Below are 19,260 nucleotides of genomic sequence, written 5' to 3'. Positions count from 1 at the left end.
GTTCAGGTCAGGGTAAGGGTTTAACCTCCCAGCCATAACAACACCCTTTTTAAATGAATAAAACCAACTTGTCACTTGATTAATGAAAAAAAGGTGCAGTTTGGTAAGGCTTTTCAAAGACTGTTAATAAAAGAGATCTTTTCAATGGAAGAAAACTTGCTTCTGGTCAAGCCTTGGACTGCCCCAAAGATTTGGAAATTGTGACATACTGGGGTCTTCTCAGTGCACGTTGCACATCCAGATGGTCTCTGGGGGTGTGTTAGTCACTGGCTGCAAAGAGGTGCCTAGAGAAATGTTGGTGGCCGTGACACAGACCAGGGAGAAGAGCCCGTGGGTATTGCTACCAACACCTTCAGGCAGAGCACTGAGGGAGCTGCTTGTACCCCTGCCAGCAGTGTTCTAAATTTAACCCCAGTTACCCCAGTTTCTTCGTTCAGCTTTGATGGGATGGGTATGGAGACAGTGTGGGCTGGTGGTGCAAAGTTCAGGGTCCGTTTCATGAATCTGCCAAGGAGTGAGGGACTGTGGTAAAGCTCTGCTCTTCTCTCGGCTTGGCAACAGGCTGGGTACACTGAGGATAACAATCTCCATCCCTGAGCGAAGGGAATGTTACAACCTCTACGGGATTAAGGCTGTTTTTTTCCAAGAGAAAAAAATGTCCTGATTGTTTAGGGCTAAGCTTTAGATAGATGGTCATTTTAATACTACAAGAGCAGGCAGAATTGTGGAGCCAGCTTGAGTATAATTTTCCTGCTTATCCTGATTTCTGTTTTGCTGTTTATCCTGTTTATCCTCTCCTTGTTATCCTGAACTGGTTTGTCTTCTTGTAAATGCCAACCTACCACCCTTAAAAAGAAATGATCAGGAAGAAAACTTGCTGATCAAGTCTTTCCTTTGCCTGTGGCAGATCATCTTATATAATATTAATATTTGTAAAAGCAGAGCTCATAAATCTTCCATAAAAGAGGGGCAATATCTATGTCTGTTTTAAAATGGAGCAGGTAAGTAGGTTCTAGAACAAAAGGATATTGATACAAAGGAAGTGGAGAGATGAAAGAAATGAAATTGCCATTTTAATCTGAAAATTGTCTCTGCGTAAGTAATACCAGAGGCCTCACTACTGCGGGAGCTAACGCTTTGCTCTGGCTGATCACTTGACCGTGGAAAGCTCCAGTCCCTGACTGCTACCTGGTATTCCATTCAAGTGGCTTTAGGAGGAAAAAAAAAAGTCCAAAATTGAAGCAGAGCTTGTTTGCAGAGGGGAGGACTGCACTACCATTTTTTCTTAACTTTGTGCTTCTCCAAATGGGAAAAATAAAAGTGAAAATATTTGTAGTTTTGAATTCTGTTAAACTTTTTTTTTAAGTCAAGAAGCAGGCTTTTCCCCATTACAGATGGGAACCCAGATGAGAAAAAAAATACAGTTTATTTTTAGCCAGCCGAGTGAGTAATCTGTCTCCAAACACACATGTGGAACTGCTCCACGAAGGAATGACACTGTGGCATTGCTAACAGGGTCCCTTTGCAAAGGCAGACTCTCATCTGGAGCAGTTGGTTTAAGACTGAGTAAATCTTTTATTGCATACCGCCCATGGTAGGATGGTAAAATGAAACCAGGGGGAAATGGGAAATTTTTTTTTTTTCATTTTTTTCACTTTTCCAAGTACCACTGTCCTGAGACAGTTGCAGTGGCTTTTCCCAATGCTGAGGACATGGTGCAAGTCCCACAATCTGGAATGGGGCAAGGGGGCCCTCCAGCCCCCAGAAGGGACATTGTTTTGTCCATAAACATCCCAGCTGTGGTTTGTAGACAACGTGTTGCTGTTGCTATGCGCTGTGTAGCACCAGGGCTCTTGCTGACAGCTGTGTTTAGCTGGCAGAGAGGAGGGGCAGATGGGTGGGTGGTTTTGGACCTTTCTCCTCAGCATGCAGTTCTTCCTTTTTTTGCCTTTTTTTTTTTTTTTTTTCCTTTTCCTGGACAGGAGCCAGTGCAGTGTGGAGCCTTTAATTCTGTATTGCTCAGTGGTGGAGCTGGATCGGAAGATTCATTCTGGACTTGGCTCCCAGACCATCTTTGCTGGTGGTGATTCGTACAAAAATTGAGCTGGGATCATGTGAGCCTCAGACCAAGGTACCTACCCTGGGGCATGGCATGAGTCATGTAGCTCAGCCCCACTTTTTCCCAGCTTCTCTCAGAGCCAGAAGATTGTTAGACGTTGGGTTAAGCTCCTCATTTTTTTGATGAAGCAATTTTTTTTTACTTTTGAAATAGTTATTGAAGCTGAATCTTCTCGTGGGAGTAGGTCAATTCATTTAGCACAAACCAGTTTTAAGGAAAAATTTTTGTAGTGCCAGCTCAGGCAAGAAATATGTTCAAAGAATTTTAGCTTTCAGCTGAAATCACTATTTCATTTAAACATTTTAAGCTAACGAGAGTTGGCAAAAAAAGTGCTTTTTTTATTAAGAAGGAAATAAGAAGGGGATGTGTTGAAGTTATCTCAATGGAAAATGTTTTCATAATTCTTATTTATGGAAGTATGTAAATTTAGCCATTGTCATTATTAAGGACAAGAAAATATCTGAGAAGCTTTCATGGGGCACACAGATAATTAGGCAGACAATTTCTGCTGTTCTTTCTCATCTCCAAGCCAGCTTCAGTCTCCCGCATGAAATTTTCTGCCACAGCAAAAGTAGAATGTTAAATGTTAAAGTTCAATTTTATGAATCGGCTTTGCTTACAAGGAGAGAGGAAACCAGTCAAAACCCCTACATGGAAAAGAGCTGAATAAGAGCAAGATCACAGATGTCTATAAAACTAAGGAGGATCTGAGTAAAGCAGGATAAACTGGATGGTCTAGATGAAAAATCACATGAAGGGAAATTGGTGCTTGCAAGGTAGATCAGGTGAAGGATTTGTGATCTCTGACCACTCATTCCATCTTTTGTGTAGAAAGCCCCCAATTTGCTTTGGGGTGTCGGTTTGTGTTTGTGCTTTCTCTATCCCTTGGGGTTAGGAAGGAAAGAAGACCTGCACAACTTTTGTTGGATATTCCTCTGCTGTTGCTTTCCCCAGCCTTTTGCTGCCACCTCCATCCCCAGGAGCCCCCAAGGACAGTAGAGTTGCGCCTGTCTCTGGTGTGGCAGTGTCTCCATTGTCATTAGAGGATAAATGGCACTGTCTCCGTGGTCAGGGAACAAACCAAATTAAACTCCACCATCCTCAGCAATTGATGGGCCAGCTGCTGACCTCCATGTCACAGCCAATTTCTCACAAAGAATCAAAGATTAATTGTATCTCTAATTTCTGTCACAAATGGCTTGGCTATGCAAAGGGAAAAATAGTAGCAGGGGAGCAGAGGGGACGGCACTGCGCCTGGCCATCAGCCCGATGGCAGGGAGCGGCTGTGATGATGCCTACGCATTCCCAGCAAGGTGGTGGCTAATGGAGTTGCATTAATCAACAAGAAGTGGCCAGATAAGCTGTTTCCTGAGCACAGTATCCCACTGAAATAAGGCAACTGTGAAGGAGGATTGGGAGGGAAGTTTAATGCTAGTGAGAAAACCAGCACAGCAGGCCCTGCTCCCCAATGGAGAGTCACACCAAGCCTGAGGAGATCACTCATAAAGCTCAGTAAGTGTGAATCTGTTTAACTGGACTTTGCAGAGAGGGGCTGGGGGTTCTGTGGCATTTAGGGCGGCAGCTGCAGGTGACACCAAACTGAGATGCTCAGAATGTAGCGATAAGTAGCTACTGGCTTCTGGCCCTAATCTGGCTACCATCAATTTGTGATGTATTGGCTGCAGTGGAAGTCTGGATCAATATCAGTCTACAAGAGGCTCAACAGATCAATGTTTGATACAGATAAAGAAAATAGAGAGCAGGTGTTTATGGCATCCCCTGTGTGCAGTTTTACTATTCCTTGCTCATTCTTCTGCCAAGGGAAGGGAAGGAGAGAGAAGGAAGGTAAGAAAGGATTTAGAAAGGTAAGAAAGGATTTAGGAAGGTATTTCACTTTAAAAAGCAGTTATAAGAAGGAGATTTATAGCATTTTTTCTCATCAATTTTAGCCTGAAGAGAGAAAGAGAAAAATCTTCATAAAGATATATTGTCCTTTGAGAGACAAATTCTGACTGAACAGTGGGTTTGGGTTTAATGAGAGGCCTGTGGCAAGGGGATCACTGGCACATGGCTGTGCTTGCCTAGGCTTTGGGAAAGAGGGACGTCCAGGGGTTCCACAGGTCCCTGCTGCTTTCTGGTGGTTGAGAGACCCACACCCGTCTGTAAATACTTTAGGTCAGCTGGCAGGAAGATGATTAAACCAGGGAGTGTGGAAATGCTGGAGAGAAGGGCTGTTTTGTGTCAATGCTGAGGTAATCTGCCTCAGGTCTTGGATAACTGTGTGGCACAAAGTGGGCTTGGAGACTTCATGGCTAAGTTTATTTCCAAACAAAATCCTGGTGTGAAAGTCAAGTGTCTTCTGTTGCAAATGCAAGATGTGGCTGGGGGTGTGTATTCTGTCGTTATCTGTTAAGAGGTAGGGCACTTATCTTCTCTTAATTAGGCTGCCTGCTAAAACCAGGTGGGGCAGTTTTCTTTATCTCTTCCACTAAAGGACCACTGAGTCTCACTGCATGACTGATAAAATTGAGTCTTGTAAAGACTCATAATGTAAAGAGCATAATGCAAAGAGCATTGTGAGATGCTCTCCCCAGGGGGATGGGCCAAGCAAGGCAAAACAATCCACCCCCACAGAATCATTTAAGTTGGCAAAGACCCTTGAGATCATCAAGTCCAACCATTAAGCTAAGGCCGTCAAACTATCAGGGTGCAGTGGAGGGAGAGGACCTTCAGATCGTCATTCCCTGTATTTCCTTCCTTTCCTTTTCTCATTTCCCCTTCGCCTTGTTTCACAGGACTGGCTGACAAAATTTGGGTATCTGCCTCCTCCGGACCCTGTCACGGGGCAGCTGCAGACGCAGGAGGAGCTCACCAAGGCCATCACTGCCATGCAGAGGTTCGGGGGGCTTGAGGCCACAGGAGTCCTAGGTCAGTGGCTCATGACCCCTCCTCTCCTTGGTGCAGAGCGAGACAGGGATGGCTTCTTGCAGGTCCATGAGGGAGAAGGGACTCTCCCTCTCCTGTGTTCTGGAGCAGCAGCAGGAAAAGCTCCACCGTGGGTGGAGCATATGGCCCAGTTTGGAGCTATAAGAGTAATTACATGGCTCAGGTGTTCTGTTGCCTTGTGTTTTCAAGAACCTGAGGCAAGCAATTATTTCAACAGACCCACAGACCCTTGGGGTTCTCAGTGTGATTAAAATAGCTCTTGGTGTGTTAAAAAAAAAAAAAAAACAACAAAAAATTTAAAAAGACGAAGGGAAAAAAAGGGAGAAAGTTGTCCTGTTCAGAGCTTTACTTGCAGCATCAAATTGAATTGAACAAAAATCCTGATTAAGCCCCCCAATTTGTATGCGAAGATATTTTGGGTTCCTTGCTGCTGGGGCACAGACAGGGAAGGGAGAGGCATGATGTTGCATCACCTCAACTTTGTTTGCAGGAGGCTCTTTGGGGCTCTCCTGGGATCTCACTGAGCCACAGCAGCTCCAGGTACTCCTCAGTCATGCCCAGCCAACTGGGAGCCCATCACCTGCTCCAGCAGCTCCATTGGCCAGCAGAGGCAGGCAGTGGCATCTGTGGGGCAGCCGCATCTGCCTGGGAGGGAGAAGTCCAAGGGGAGGCTGAAGCAGCACGAGTTCACTAGCGTGGCTGGGGTCATTCCTCTCAAAGCCTTCATTGAGGGAAGGAGAAAGCCAGCATTATCCCGGCCTGCAGAAGGGCACCTCTCTGCTCTCCTCCCCTCTGTGATCCTCCCACCATGGGGCCAGCATGCTTCTACTGCTCGGGACATAATTAAGGAGTAGCAGCTAATTAGCAGGCGAGTCTCTATCCATCCCAACATCCCAGCATCCCTCTGCTGGTCTCCTGAAAGCACAGCTGCATCCCAACATGAGGACTTCCTTTCTCTGGTCTTAATTGAGCATGTGCAATAATTTCTCTTCCACTGCATCACAAGCTGCAGGAGACCCTGGAACAGGAGTGGCCATTCAAATTGCATTTTCAGAGAGGGTGTTTGAAACAGTCTGGGGGTGGGAGGGATGGCTGCCCTGCACAGGTCATAGTTGTGGGTTTGTTCATGAAAACAGAGTTTAAGAGGTAAAGTCAGCAGGGAAATGAGTGAATGAAACAACTTTTTTGCATTTCAGCTGGTGAGAATAGACACTTCACGCTTTCATTTATTAAAAAAATTTAATAAGAAAGAACCTGGACATTCTTCAAATAAGCTCCTAGCTGAACAGAGATGGAGTTTATTTATATGTGATTGTCTCTCCTTGGAAATTCATCAAGCGAGAACAAGACAGAATATTTGAAAAAATATGTTTAAAAGCATGATCAAAGCTGGCCACAGGTGGGCTTCCAGCAGGAATTGCTGTCCAGTGGTGGGAGCAGCAGTGAGACATAGGGGGCTCAGTGTTCTGTGGGTGTCACCACAACATGCTGGGGCTGGTGCCATGTCCCAGTGGGCTCCTGAGTATTCACTTTTGCTCTTCTGGTTCATTCTTAGCACTTCATTTCATATCTCTTTGTCCCCCTGGGATTTCTTAACCCACCATTCCCATGATTTCTTGTTTTTTCTCTAACCCTAGATGAAGCCACCCTGGAGCTGATGAAGACCCCTCGCTGTTCTCTGCCCGACCTCACCATTGAAGAGACCAGGAGGAAGCGATTTGCCCAGGCTGTCACCAAGTGGAGCAAAAGGAACTTGTCCTGGAGGTAGGAATTCATCTATCCCTGCTGAAATCTTGCAGCAAAAGACCCATTCCACCATCATCTTTGTTAATTACGGCTTTGAGATGAGTTTTAGGGTGATGGTTAAAACATGTCCCAGTGGCCTCCCAAGACCCCATAGACTACTTACTTTAATTCTTCTCCTGACAGTCTCAGCAGTGAACTTCTTGGACCCACTTGGCAGTGCCTGAGAATGATACAGATTTGGCTGGTGAATTAGCTGGGAGCTTTTTGCTGGGTTGCAATTGTTGTTAGAGCATCTTTTTTCTTGAGTTCATTAGTTCTGTGCTTTCTCAGGCAGCTGCCAAGCCTGGAGCTTCTTCTCTTGCCCCACCCAAGTCCAAGGGAAGGACAATTTTCTGGATAATAAAGTCACTCTTTTTTCTCCTAATCCTTGCCACAGGCGAATATTTTTCCCTCAGTGTCAGGATCCCTCTGCACCTGTGACACGCAGAAGCTCAGGTCCAGCTTTCAGAAATATGCTGCAGGTCAGGGTTGGCAAGCAAACTGATCCCTGTCCCATTAAGATTTGTGCTTTTTGGGACTCATTTTTCCTCCCTCAAATACCGTGTGCTGCAGTGATCTTTCCTCTAAGAACAGTGTGCAGCATGAGGTGCTTGTACCATTCTGAAAACACATGTGGATCTTATGAAAAGTTCTCCTTATCAATAATAAGGAGAACTTAAGAATTTTCTTTGATCCTGGCATAGCCTCTAGAGAGAGTCCTGTTCCCACTGCAGTAACAAATCTCAACTTGGCTGTTGCTGTCAACACATGTTGAAACTTAGCAGAGATTTGGTCTCTGTTCCAGCAGATTGCTTTGAGACTTAATTTTGAGAGAAGATAAACATAATTCAGCTTCAGTAAGAAACAACTTTGGTTCATAGATGGCTTCATGTCGTGAAGTGACCCATGTTATAAAAACTCAAGCTGTCTCCCTGTTGCCCAGGCTTGACTTTATGGGGAAAGAGGAAGAACTTCACATTTCAGAAAGGAGAAAATCCTTTGGGGGTAAAAAGAAAACCTGCCCTGGTGTTCTGGGAGCTGCCAGAGCCAGTGCAAGGGCACGGCTTGTGCGCAGCCTGACCCCAGCAGCTCCTGACAAACCTGAATGACATCCCGTGGCTGGGCAGCACGGTCAGGGAATTGGCACTGCAGGTGCCATCAGGACTTTGGATGTGCTGACACAGTATCCCCAGTTCCAGGCTGGAGAGAAATGTGGACGTGAAATGTGGTCTGGCTGTTCTGGTGGATGCAGCCCTGGGATATTCCCTGCCTCCTACCCCCTTGGAAACTGATGCTGCAGCAAGGATTGCCATAAAAACGGGTTGAGGTCTGAGACAATATTATATGTAAGGCATAAAAAAATCCATCTCCTGACAATGTAATTTCTGCTTTTTATTCTTTGATCCTTTCAAAAATCTTGTCTTTTGTCCAAGAAAGGGCTGTATTTTACAATGGTAGGTTGTAGCCAGCAGAACACTGCAGCATTACAGAAACTCCGATGTAGTATTTATATCCAACATTTGAGACTAAACTGGCTTTTTGGAAACTGCCTGAAAGTCGGCCAATAGAGACATAAAAGTTTTACTCGCTTACCTTTTACACATTGTTTGAAGATTTTAAAAGGGGAAAACACAACTAAATGCTACTCAGACATGAATTTAAAAGTTGAAGAAAAACCTGAACAATTGCAAGGCTGAAATAAACAGGCAAGCAGAGCTGTAGGAAAGGAGGGCCTCAAAACAGGCAAATGCACTGATTGAGAAGGCAGTTTTGGGCAAACAGAATTGTATAGGTATACAGGTCATTCAGATTTCTTCCTTTTACCTTTGAGTACAACCAGCCTGTGGGACTGGAGGGCCCAAGGAGCAAAACTATACAGGTTGCATCTTGCACATGTCACAGTACAGTCTTGTAGCACCCAATTACTGCATCAGAAATAGATGGTTTTCTGTGCCTCATCTCCATGTAGAGTTTCCAGGATATTACAGCATATACATTTTCTTTTCACAGGATTGTTTTTGTTATTATTTTATTTTCCCTGTGCTCTCCCCAGGTGCCAAGGCAGCTGCTGAGAGAGTGGTGTGCTGTGGATGCCCTCTGCCAGCATCAGCGCCAGAGCTGCCCACAGCCACTTCCCCTCATGTTTGCAGCCTTGTTTTTCACTTGTTGATTTTGCTTTATTACTTCTGGTTACACCCCACAGAAGGGGAGTTCATAGCTGGCACATCTCCATTTCTTCCCAGTGCTTGCTGTTTCCCCGCAGTCCTGGGAAGTGCAGCAGCAGGGCCATGCCCCGTCTCCGCATGCTTCGAGCTCCCTGGGGAAAGGGGAGCCGTGGAAGCTCAGCTTTTAATATTGCCCACTTTTTTCCTTTCAGTGCTGAACTGAGCTGGCTTTCATCTGTCCATAGTTAAGGACTACTCCCTTGTGCCATCTCATCAGAGCTGCAGTCTTTGACACTGATGCTCAGGCCATGGACTGCCGGAGTGGGAGCAGAGCCCACTGCCAGAGAAGCAGTGACACCAGTCAGTCAGTGCCCACCATTGCTGTGAGTGCCATGGCCTGAGCCCAGATGTGGATTTACTCAGGTGTGGAGGGGTGGCAGTCAAGAGGAAGGTGGCATAACTCTCAGTTCTGTGCTCCCATCCCCACAACGGTCCTGATCCTTCTGCTTTCTTCCTTTAGTCAGTGGCATCCTGCCATGGGGACCTCCCATCCAAAGCCCAGACTGCTTTGTCCCCCATGTCTGGGGCTGACAGGTGTCCAGGGGGGCACGCTGTCACCTGTCAGTGTCAGGCTTCTTTAGGTTTTTGTAATGTCCCTGTCACAGGCAACTGGGACCCCCATAGGAAAATCCCTGAGCAGCTGAGTCAGAGAGCAGGTAGGTGTGTAGAGGCACAGTGGCTTGGAGGTGACTGGTGTTCTGTGTGTGATAAAGGGCAGGAGAATGAAAAAACTGAACATTTTTGGGTGATAGTCTAACTGCTGGGAGAGGGTTGATGGAGGGTTCCAACGTCCGCTGTTTTCCTCCTGCAGACAATGGCAGTGTTCCAGCAGTGTTCCTGGATCAGGGCTCCTGTGCCATGGATGGCTCTGGGCAGCTGGAAAAGCACCTTTGCCAAGGCAGCAAGCATCTACCTTTTCAACTATCCCCTCTTCCTTCCCCTTCCAAGAAAAATCAGTGTGGGTTTATCAAGCACTCCTTAGCTTGTTGTGTTTGGTAGTTCTCTGCATTTATTTTATTTGTCCATGGTTTCAGGGCTGGGAAAGTGAAAGAGTGCTTTCATTAACAAGCTATTGATTTCTCATCCATCACTGATACTCTCCCACTTTTGTCTTTTGGAGGACAAAACAAATAAGGAAATCAGAAATCAAAATAGGTGTGGGTGCCCCTCAACGGCAAACAGAGGCAGATCAGTCCTCTCTAGTCTCTACTTATTAACCATTCTAGATACAAAGTCTGTTTGGGATGGGTCAAGCAAAGGAGGTGACTCAGAGGACACCTGAAGGACTGGCATCGCTGTGTGAGAGTCAGCATTCATTTGTCTGCATGGCAATGCTGCTGCCTGGCTGAGCACTAAACGCAGAAGGGAGATTTTCTCCTTGGTATCCAGTTGTGTCCCTCAACACCACATCCTGCTCGGCAGGTGCCAGTTCCGGTATTGTGGCTGATGCTCCCTCCTGCAGCCCCATCTGCCACAGGGATAGACACTCCTCAGGATGTCCCAGAGTGTGATTTGCAGCAGGATGTGACTGAGCCTACAGCTTAGAGAAGTGTTGGTGGGGTGGCTGAAGGGACTGAGCAGTCCGGTTGTCATCACCGTCCCTCTGGCTGGCAGAGGCTGTCTGGAACAGAGAGCTTTCTCTCCAATTACTCACATCAGGCTTTTGCCAAAGTTCTGAGTTCTGTAAGAGGAATCTCAGAAGGGATTTACATCCAAGAAGGAGTGCTTCTCTTCACTGGAAACCTAAACACCATTTACTACTACTATTACTACTAATAATAATTTAAGGTAGGAGGAAGGTTTTTTATCTGCATGCTGTTAGAAATGTTCTTCCTTTTCAGTCGAATTGGGTGATGCAAGGCCAACAAACATCCTATCATCATAATAGTCTTTTCCTAATCTCATTGAAAACAATTAGCAGAGTTCTAGCAATCAAATCAGATGCTGAATTAAAAAACCCTGATGGGATTCTCTTAAAAATGACAATGATAATGAATCAAGGATAAGGGACTTTCCACTTAAACTTGCAGCATATGAATAAAATGTGGATCAGCTCAGAGGTGTAGGACTTTTTGGAAGAAGTAAAATAGGTATTGATCCTGTTTCTGCCTTAATCTAATGCTTCTGGAGTCAGATCTTGGGATGAATATTAATAATATTTGTTTCTTTAGACAGGGCTTTTTATCCACTATCCTTTTACAAGGGAGATCTGATTTATTATCCTCATTCTACAGCTGGAAAGAAAAGGAAAGGAAAATAGCTCACATGGTGAGCAGGGCTTGGGAAGGAAAGAGCAGATAATGTCCCTAAATGTGACTCTGTGCCTTCGGCACTATGATCCTGGAGAAAGGTCATAATTCCTAGGCTAAACATGGTGTGTGTTATACGTATAATGACTTACTCAGTAGAAATTAAAGCAGCGAAGGGTTTACCTAAGTCCTGAGGAGTGTTATGAAAGATGGAGACAGCTAGTTAATGAATATCTGGAATCCAGGTGGCCTTTATCTCTGTACTGTAGAGGATTACATCTGGGCATAATCTCTTCTATAAATTAAAAATTGCCTTGAAAACTGTCTTTTCTAATCCCATGCTAATCCTGTTTGTACCTCTGTGCTGTCTCCTTTACAAATGTGTTTTCTTTGAAGTCCTACAATCATCTGGTGTTACATGCATGTAACTCATTTAGATTAGTCAATAAGGTTTTTCTTTGCCCAAAGAGTCAAGGGATAGCAAAGGCAAAGGTACAAATGATTTTTTCTCATTTGGTTATGATGTGTTTCTCCTGATTCATCCACTCATTCCCACTGTCTCAAGGATAAGCATCCCAAGTGCTTCAGAGGAACTGCTAGTGAGATTTCTGCTTATTTTCATAAGCCCTTTTTTCCTCAATCAGAGATTCAACCCTGACTAGTCTTGCCCTGGCCCAAAGGTGGTGCCTGCTTTGGGCTGCCTGTCTCTTGAGGGTGTGGTATGTGTTCACAACCTCAGCAAGCAAGTTGCTCCCTACTTTTCACACCCATACTGTCTCCCAGCACTCAGATCACTATTCAAGAAGAGCTTGAGTGGTGTGACTTCCCCTTCTGGTGCTTGTAATTATCTCGTGAAGTGTAGTCAGGTCATCACTGCCCGTTGGTGATGGGAAGTGGTGTGGTACCAAGTGATGCTGTCACAGCCGTGTTATGTAGCAGGGTAAGTGATGTGGTCATAATTGTTGCTTCAGCCTTTAAAAATCTGTCAAATCATGAAAACACTTTGGATGGTGTGCTGGTGCACAAAAAAGAAAGTATCTGTTATTATAGGGGTAGACCTGGCCAGAAGGCATCCAAACAGGCTTTTGTCAATAATTACTCAATCGACAGTACATGTGCTTGGAAAGCGCGTATATTTTTGTCAAAATCGCCAATGATTATCTAAATGTACTCCTTTAGAAGCCAAGGTGCCTCGTTGCATCTTTGTCTTTTCATCTCCTCTATTAAATCAACAATATTAGGCATTCTTTTTCACAGTTGGGTTATACATTGACTTTTCAATGGGAAACATTGACTTTTATTCCATTCCAGCTCAGCCCAAAACCGCAAAAAGCTCTGAAGTCTTCACTGTGGCTCTGAGGCACCAGGCACCTGCAGAGCCAGTTCTGGTTGTTCTTGGAGATCTTTCATGCTACTGACCCATCCTCTTTTTTGCCCTCTTTGTTTCAGAGTTCGCACCTTCCCAAAAGAGTCCCACCTGGGCCACGACACTGTCCGAGCCCTGATGTACTATGCCCTGAAGGTCTGGAGTGACATCACTCCGCTGAATTTCCACGAAGTGGCCGGAAACAATGCTGACATCCAGATAGACTTCTCCAAAGCAGATCACAATGACGGCTATCCCTTTGACGGGCCTGGTGGGACGGTGGCACATGCTTTTTTCCCCGGAGACCATCACACAGCAGGGGACACTCATTTTGACGATGACGAATATTGGACCTTCCGATCATCAGGTAGGTCAGGGTGGGAGAGCTGCAGCCAAGCACAAGGGCTCACGATTTTCTCTTCTGCTCGGGTGGCTGGAGTGGTTTAGCCTCTGCCACACCTTCACCCTAGGCTTCAGGATCCCTGAAGTCATCTGATTCCTCTTGCTAGCAAAATCAACCCAGGCAGTGTTGAGGACACTCTTATGTTCCTGGAAGCCTCAATGGCATCTCCATATTTCTCCTTATCCTGCCAGCAATTGCAGAGCTCCCCATTGCCCAACCACAGTCCCCGTCTCTTCTGAGACCTGGAAGGTTGCGGGTTGGGTATGCGGCTACTGGAGCTCTTGAATGGGGACTGCATTCTCTGACTTTGACACCTTTTGGGTGCCTTCACTGCCACATGTCTCAGTTCCCTATTTTTAAAGTATACTGTTAGCTGACCTACATATAAAGGGCTCTGTATTGTGCTGGGAAAAAGGCCTAGTTTTTTCCTCACATCTCCTGTCTATTACCTAGCATCAGGATGGTTACAAGTTGCAGTTCTTTTCTTTTTTATCTTCATCTCATCTGGCCAAAGCAGATTTTAATTAGCAGAGGGAATATCAGAGGCAAGTGTTCCTCAGTTGCAAAACCATCTGTGGGGATCAGGTCCCGAGCCTTTGTGTCAGGCATGTTTTGACAGAATGTCTTCTCTGCAGCCACCAGCTGCTAATTTATTTCTCGTTCCACCTCCTCCACCAGCCTCCTAGTGGGATCCTGCTGCCTCAGCTTAATGACTTTGTTTAAACCTGTCTTCTCTGAAACAAGCTAATACAAGCCCACCAGCTGACCTGCATCCATCCCCCTGAGTGTTCATGGGCAGAAGGGCTCACCGAGAGTGCTGGAAGAGGTCTTGAGATGAAGGTTAAAGGTCTGGACAGGCTGATCCTTGAGAATTATACCTGCTTCTTGTTTCATGCTCCTTGTTTCATGTGTCTAGCCCCAGCTGATGGCTCTTATCAGGAAGGAAAAAAAAAAGCAGCAGTTTTGATCTGCAGACATACAGGGCAGCGACAAGCACTGTGGTCAGTAGATTGCCAGAGGGAATGTGTTAGTGATGGAGTCAGTTTTGCAGCTAGTGGTTGGGAGTGCTCATTGTGAAACAAACTCCAATGAAGGAGCGAGCTCAGAGCCAGCACTCCCACGGGGGTGCCCCTCCGAGCTCCAGCAAGAGATGAGGGGATGAGCCTGCCAGCAAAAAGCTGCCCTCTATTTTGAAGATCTTAGAGCTATCTGAGCTTCATCTTTTATTTATTTTGTTCTCTCTACTGATTCAAAAACAACTTGGTAGGTGATATAAAAATATCCCCAAGGTTGTCAGTCTGGCATTAAAATGTCAGAGAGCATATGCCTTGTTCTCTTTTAGTGCCAGGGAAAACAGCACAGGTTATAAAAATCTCACCTGGTTGCAGACCCTGTAAATAATAGTCATGAAGGAAAAGGCAAAATTCTGCAAAGACTATCTCCTCCCTGCTCTGGCACCCTGAGCCTGGTGAGGAGCACTAAGGGCTAGGCAGGATCAGCTACTTTCGTGCAAAAAAGTAGCCATCGCAGATGGCAAAGAAGCCATCTCTTTTGTCTCCAGTCTTTCTCAGGGAATGTGACACTCCCCTGAGCTCCACAGGGATCTTTCCAACTCATTGCTTCTTTATTACAATACTTGACATCATGATCTTCATAAGAACCACACTTAAAATCATTGCTGCCCTCTGGTATCGCTCTGCAGGACATTGCTGTGCAGAGAGGGGCAGAAATTACATGGACATGCGGCCCAGCCTGTCTAGAGCTGGGTGGTGGGAGTGCACCAAGCAGTCTCAGTCCCCTACAGCTGGGAGCAGCTCCTCCTTTGCTTTGGTAGCAGTGGTGTATGTTTGGAAATGAGCATTTTGGGCAATGCAAAGGCTGTGTCAGCAGCTGCAGCAGGCATGAGATGTGGGGAGTGACTGCTCTGGCCCAGCTTCTGCAGTGCCACTCAGCAAATGGTTCTGATGTGGTTGCTGTCTCAGCCCTTTTTTTTCTCAGGTGCCGACAGTGATTTGGAAATTAGAGGGGTGATACCCAGGCTGATGTAGGCTGAAGTCTGGCTTGCTTTCCATTTTCATATGATCCACCCCATTCTCTAACTGGAAAAAAAAAAATTTTTAAACTTTACCTATTCCAAAGCTCTTCTTTCCAGTTTATTCAAGATAAACCTACACTTTCTCTTACTGCCCCTACAGCCCACCCAAATCCTCCAATTACTCTCAGCACTCAGTGACTATTATTTCAATTTTATCCTTATCTCCAGACACTCATGGGATGGACCTATTTGCTGTAGCTGTCCATGAGTTTGGCCATGCCATCGGCTTGACCCACATCTCTGCCATAGAATCTATCATGAGACCCTACTACCAAGGTCCAGTGGGAGATCCTCTGAAGTACGACCTGCCTTACGAGGACAAAGTCCGGATCTGGCAACTCTATGGTAAGTTTGTGTCCCTCAACTGGCTACAGCCTGTTCCTGCCAAGGTAGGACACACTGGAATAGCTGCTCTCTGGGGTGAGTGGTGCTGGCAAGAAGGATGGTGTTCCCTCTTATTGCTTTTTTTCTACACAGGAGTCAGGGAATCTGTGTCCCCCACAGCCAAGCCTGAAGTAAGCAAAACAGATGATCATCCAATCCTGCCAGAGCTGCCAGAGAACCGCTCCACTGTCCCGTAAGTCAAATTCTTCCTTTCCTGCAAAGGATGTGTAGCAGTGAAGCTCTGCTTCATCCATATCTTTCCTGCTCACTCTGGCTTTGGTATGTCTCTCTGGATATTTTGCTAAAACTCAGTTTTTTTATTCATATTAGTGGAAAGTTGTCACCATCACCCTTAGGTAAATTCATCCTTGCTGGAATCTTAAGCAAACTTCCTCAGCAGTATCCTGAATTGCAGAAGTATAACTTACCTAAATTGTTCCACAGTGAGCAACTGCTTAATGTACCTGAGGGCGTGAGTATTGGAACAAGTGGACTGATAGCCTGACTCCAATGCAGGTTAACATTGGCAAAGGGCTGCTTACATGTGTCATCAAGCAACCAGCATGGCTTCATTAAGGGAAGTGCAGGACATAGCTCATTAATAAATGTTGACCAAGACAGCAGGACAGTTAAGAGAAGAAGGGACACTGAACAAAAAGGCAGGAGGTGATGGTCACACATTTTTGCCAGACACCAAAAGCCCCCCAGTTGAGAGCGGCAGAGATGGGGCAGGTCACCTTCACCTCGTGCGCCTTTTGTTTGAACATGCTGAATGCCATTAGTTACATTTCTCCACACGTAGCTTCTAAAGGCGCTTGTCCACCAGGCTCCTTATGGCCATGTTTAGACCTAGATATAAGAGAGCCTTTCCCCCTGCTGTCGTAAGAGGCCACCATCTCATACCAGCAGCAAGAGCAGCAGGAAACTTGCTCATGTCATCCCCTTGTTCCTGCCTTGTATTCTGGGAGAGTAGATGGGGTTTGCCTCCACATCTGTCATTTTGTGGTCAAAGAGGAAAGAAACTGGTGCTGGCAGCCCAGCAAAATTTTTCTATCCGTAGAATAGATTCATGCCTCCTTGTCATCCACAGGAGCTTTTCCGTGCGTGTTCCCAGCATCCTCTCATTGTTCCTCCAACAGTCATCATTTCTTACGTGGGCTTTGTAGCTCTCTCAGTTCTTCATACTCTGTGCCTTCCCCACCCACCTTGTTAAAGCAGCTCAATATCTCAGCTGCCACTTGCCAGGTGGCTTTCACCAGGTAGATTTCACTGGACATCATATGTCTCCTCCAGGTCCCTCTGTTTAAGCTCAGCTGCTTTCTGCTTTGCAGCTCAGTCACCTCTCACTGGCAGTTTGGAGCTTAGCCCTGGAGCAGTGGCATCCTGAGCTGCTGGAGTGAGAGGCTGCTTGGCTGATTTCCATGTCCTGCTGCCCTGGGGTAGCTGGCCAAGCCACGCTGTGCCACTGGGAGCAGGAAGCCGGCTCTCACCAGCTACAGAGCTGGTGAATGTAGAGCATGTCCTCGCTCGACTCCCAGCAATGGCTTCCGGTGGCCCAGGGTTGTCAGCCCAAGCTGTCTTCAGGCTGAGGTTTGCCCGAGCTCGCCTTGGAAATCCTTGTGCACGTGGCTGGGCTTGAGCATGAGGTGTGACAGATGGGCACAGCCTCTAGTCTTCTCCAGGAGCAGGGGCGATTCAGTCTGTGGGGTAGGAGGCATTGGGGGGGACACAGCCCCTCACTGCCTGCCTGGGCCCTGCTCACCTGGGCATCTCTCCACAGGCTCAGGCGGGACGTGCCCAACAGGTGTAACACGCACTTCGATGCAGTGGCCCAGATCCGGGGAGAGGCTTTCTTCTTCAAAGGTGAGCACCAGGGGTCTGTGCCACCCTGCGGTGGCTTTGATGTGGCAGCACCAGAGGCAGGACAGTGTGGGATGGGAGTGGGTGGTGAGGATGAGCTGGCTGGGGTTTGTGGCCTGCTCCCACATACCCAGGGAGGCATCTCATACCTGAGTGTGTGGCCGGACTGGTGACAATCCAGCACAGCGGTTTTTACTCCGATCCATCATACTGGACTGCCCGGTGAAGGACTAAAATCTGATAATTGTGCTACCTAAAAGTCAAAATTGAGGTCGAACCAAGGATAAGCAGAGCAGCAACAACACTCCACTGCTTTCTTTCTGGATAGCTCGAGCCTTCCTTTCCTTTCCTCCCATGCTTCACCTTCCCTAATTTTGCTTGCCGTACATCTCTCAAAGACAGTATGTACATAAATGAGGACCATCTGGTTTTGTGCCAGCGAACGCTTGCTGGCACTGTGTTCCCAGGATGCCCAGCTGTTGATGAGGATCCCATCGGTACCTTCTCAGCTGAGCAGAGCCTGTGTAGGCTGGACTCTCTGGGCTTGCTTTCTCTCATTTCCAAGATGTAAAAATGCCCATGGGTGTTTCTTTGCATCCCTAGCCACCATTTGGCCACCCCAAAGCCATCCACCAGGTAAGCAGAAGCATTTTCTCCAGGGATGTGCAGCAGCGTCCTGGCATCTGGGTATCACAGCGTGAGCCTTGGGTCGCAGGCAAGAACAGCAAAAGGGCTCCAGAGAATTTGGTGTTGCCTGTGCCCTGAGGGAAGCACAATATGGGGACTGTTCCACAACATTATTTGTTCAGATGCCAGCTCCAAAAAGCCACAGCTAAGAAGGGAAACTCAAAGACATGAACTGCTGTCAGGATAAATGGCTGGCTGTCCCTCTGAGGGGAAAAACTGATGAAGTAAAGAGAAATCCATCTCGGTGTCTATTTTTGGATATATTTATTGCAGGCCAAAAAGCAGATGTAAAGAGCACAGGGTCAGTGGATACCAGCTGCATGTCTGCCTCCAGCACTTTACTTGCAGCCTCCATTGTTGCCCCCCGAAACCGTCCTGTGCGCCAAGGAGAGGGGATGTCACCTCTGGGGCAGAGTAAATAATCTCTAGTGCTGAGCTTTGTCCCTCGATAGACATTTTATTCTGAGCTGGTCCTGCTGGTTTCCTAGATGGAAAGAAGCCACTGCAAAGGCCCCAGGACTGGAGCTCCCCAGACCTCATAGGCTTGTCATTTTGAAGGCAACGATGCGTTCTCTGCTCTTTGGAATCACCGCTTGCTTTGATGTAGGTGCTTCACCACAGACTCCCGAAGTTTTTAACACCTTTGGCCTGTGTGTGCGTCTGCGTGGTGTGTGCAGCAGTCTTGCCAAAGGCACCCAAAGTCTGGATAACGTGGAACACAGCTGGGTTCAAAATTAACTGAAATTAAAGAAAGCAATTGCCTCAACTTATCATGCATATCTTGGTGCAGCAGGACCTCACGCTTGGCTTTTATCGTGTTCAGTTTTTCAGCTCAGAGGAGGGTTTAAATTGAGCTTTTTAAACAAATACGGGGTTAGGATTTTGGTTTTTAAATTATTCCTGCATGCTAATGGCAGCAGTTCTCCCATGGATCTGGCTTCGGCTGAGGATCATCCATGCAACAGCAGCACTTTTGGTGAGCAGGCTGGGCTATGGCAGATCATGAGCCCAAGCAGACTGGGGCTGTCTCATTTAGCATTCCTTGCTACTTAAGTGCTTTATTTTCTTTCTTTTTCCTGATAGCTTATAAAAACCCAACCAAAGTCACCAACAGCTCAGGCTATTTATTCCTGACTTTTGG

The 19,260-nt window shown here is 46.5% G+C and overlaps 1 protein-coding gene across 3 annotated transcripts in view; it reads left to right on the top strand.

Moving 5' to 3' along the window:
- The window catches only part of MMP17 (matrix metallopeptidase 17), a 50,053-nt gene that overhangs the window by 24,389 nt on the left and 6,404 nt on the right, over positions 1–19,260 (top strand). Inside the window, exons 2-8 of one of the 3 annotated variants that reach the window (XM_036393350.2) lie at positions 1,983–2,131; positions 4,915–5,047; positions 6,703–6,829; positions 12,774–13,057; positions 15,357–15,533; positions 15,666–15,765; positions 17,353–17,435. In XM_036393350.2, coding sequence (XP_036249243.1) covers positions 5,008–5,047; positions 6,703–6,829; positions 12,774–13,057; positions 15,357–15,533; positions 15,666–15,765; positions 17,353–17,435 — 811 coding nt within the window. In that variant the 5' untranslated portion in view covers positions 1,983–2,131; positions 4,915–5,007. The remainder of the gene's footprint in view (positions 1–1,982; positions 2,132–4,914; positions 5,048–6,702; positions 6,830–12,773; positions 13,058–15,356; positions 15,534–15,665; positions 15,766–17,352; positions 17,436–19,260) is intronic. The other 2 variants (XM_036393349.2, XM_036393351.2) reach the window with 2 other exon arrangements.

Source organism: Molothrus ater, chromosome 18, assembly GCF_012460135.2.
Source record: "Molothrus ater isolate BHLD 08-10-18 breed brown headed cowbird chromosome 18, BPBGC_Mater_1.1, whole genome shotgun sequence".
NCBI lineage: Eukaryota > Metazoa > Chordata > Aves > Passeriformes > Icteridae > Molothrus > Molothrus ater.
Note: the sequence above shows the minus strand (reverse complement) of the source record. Positions and strands in the feature narration are given on the sequence as shown.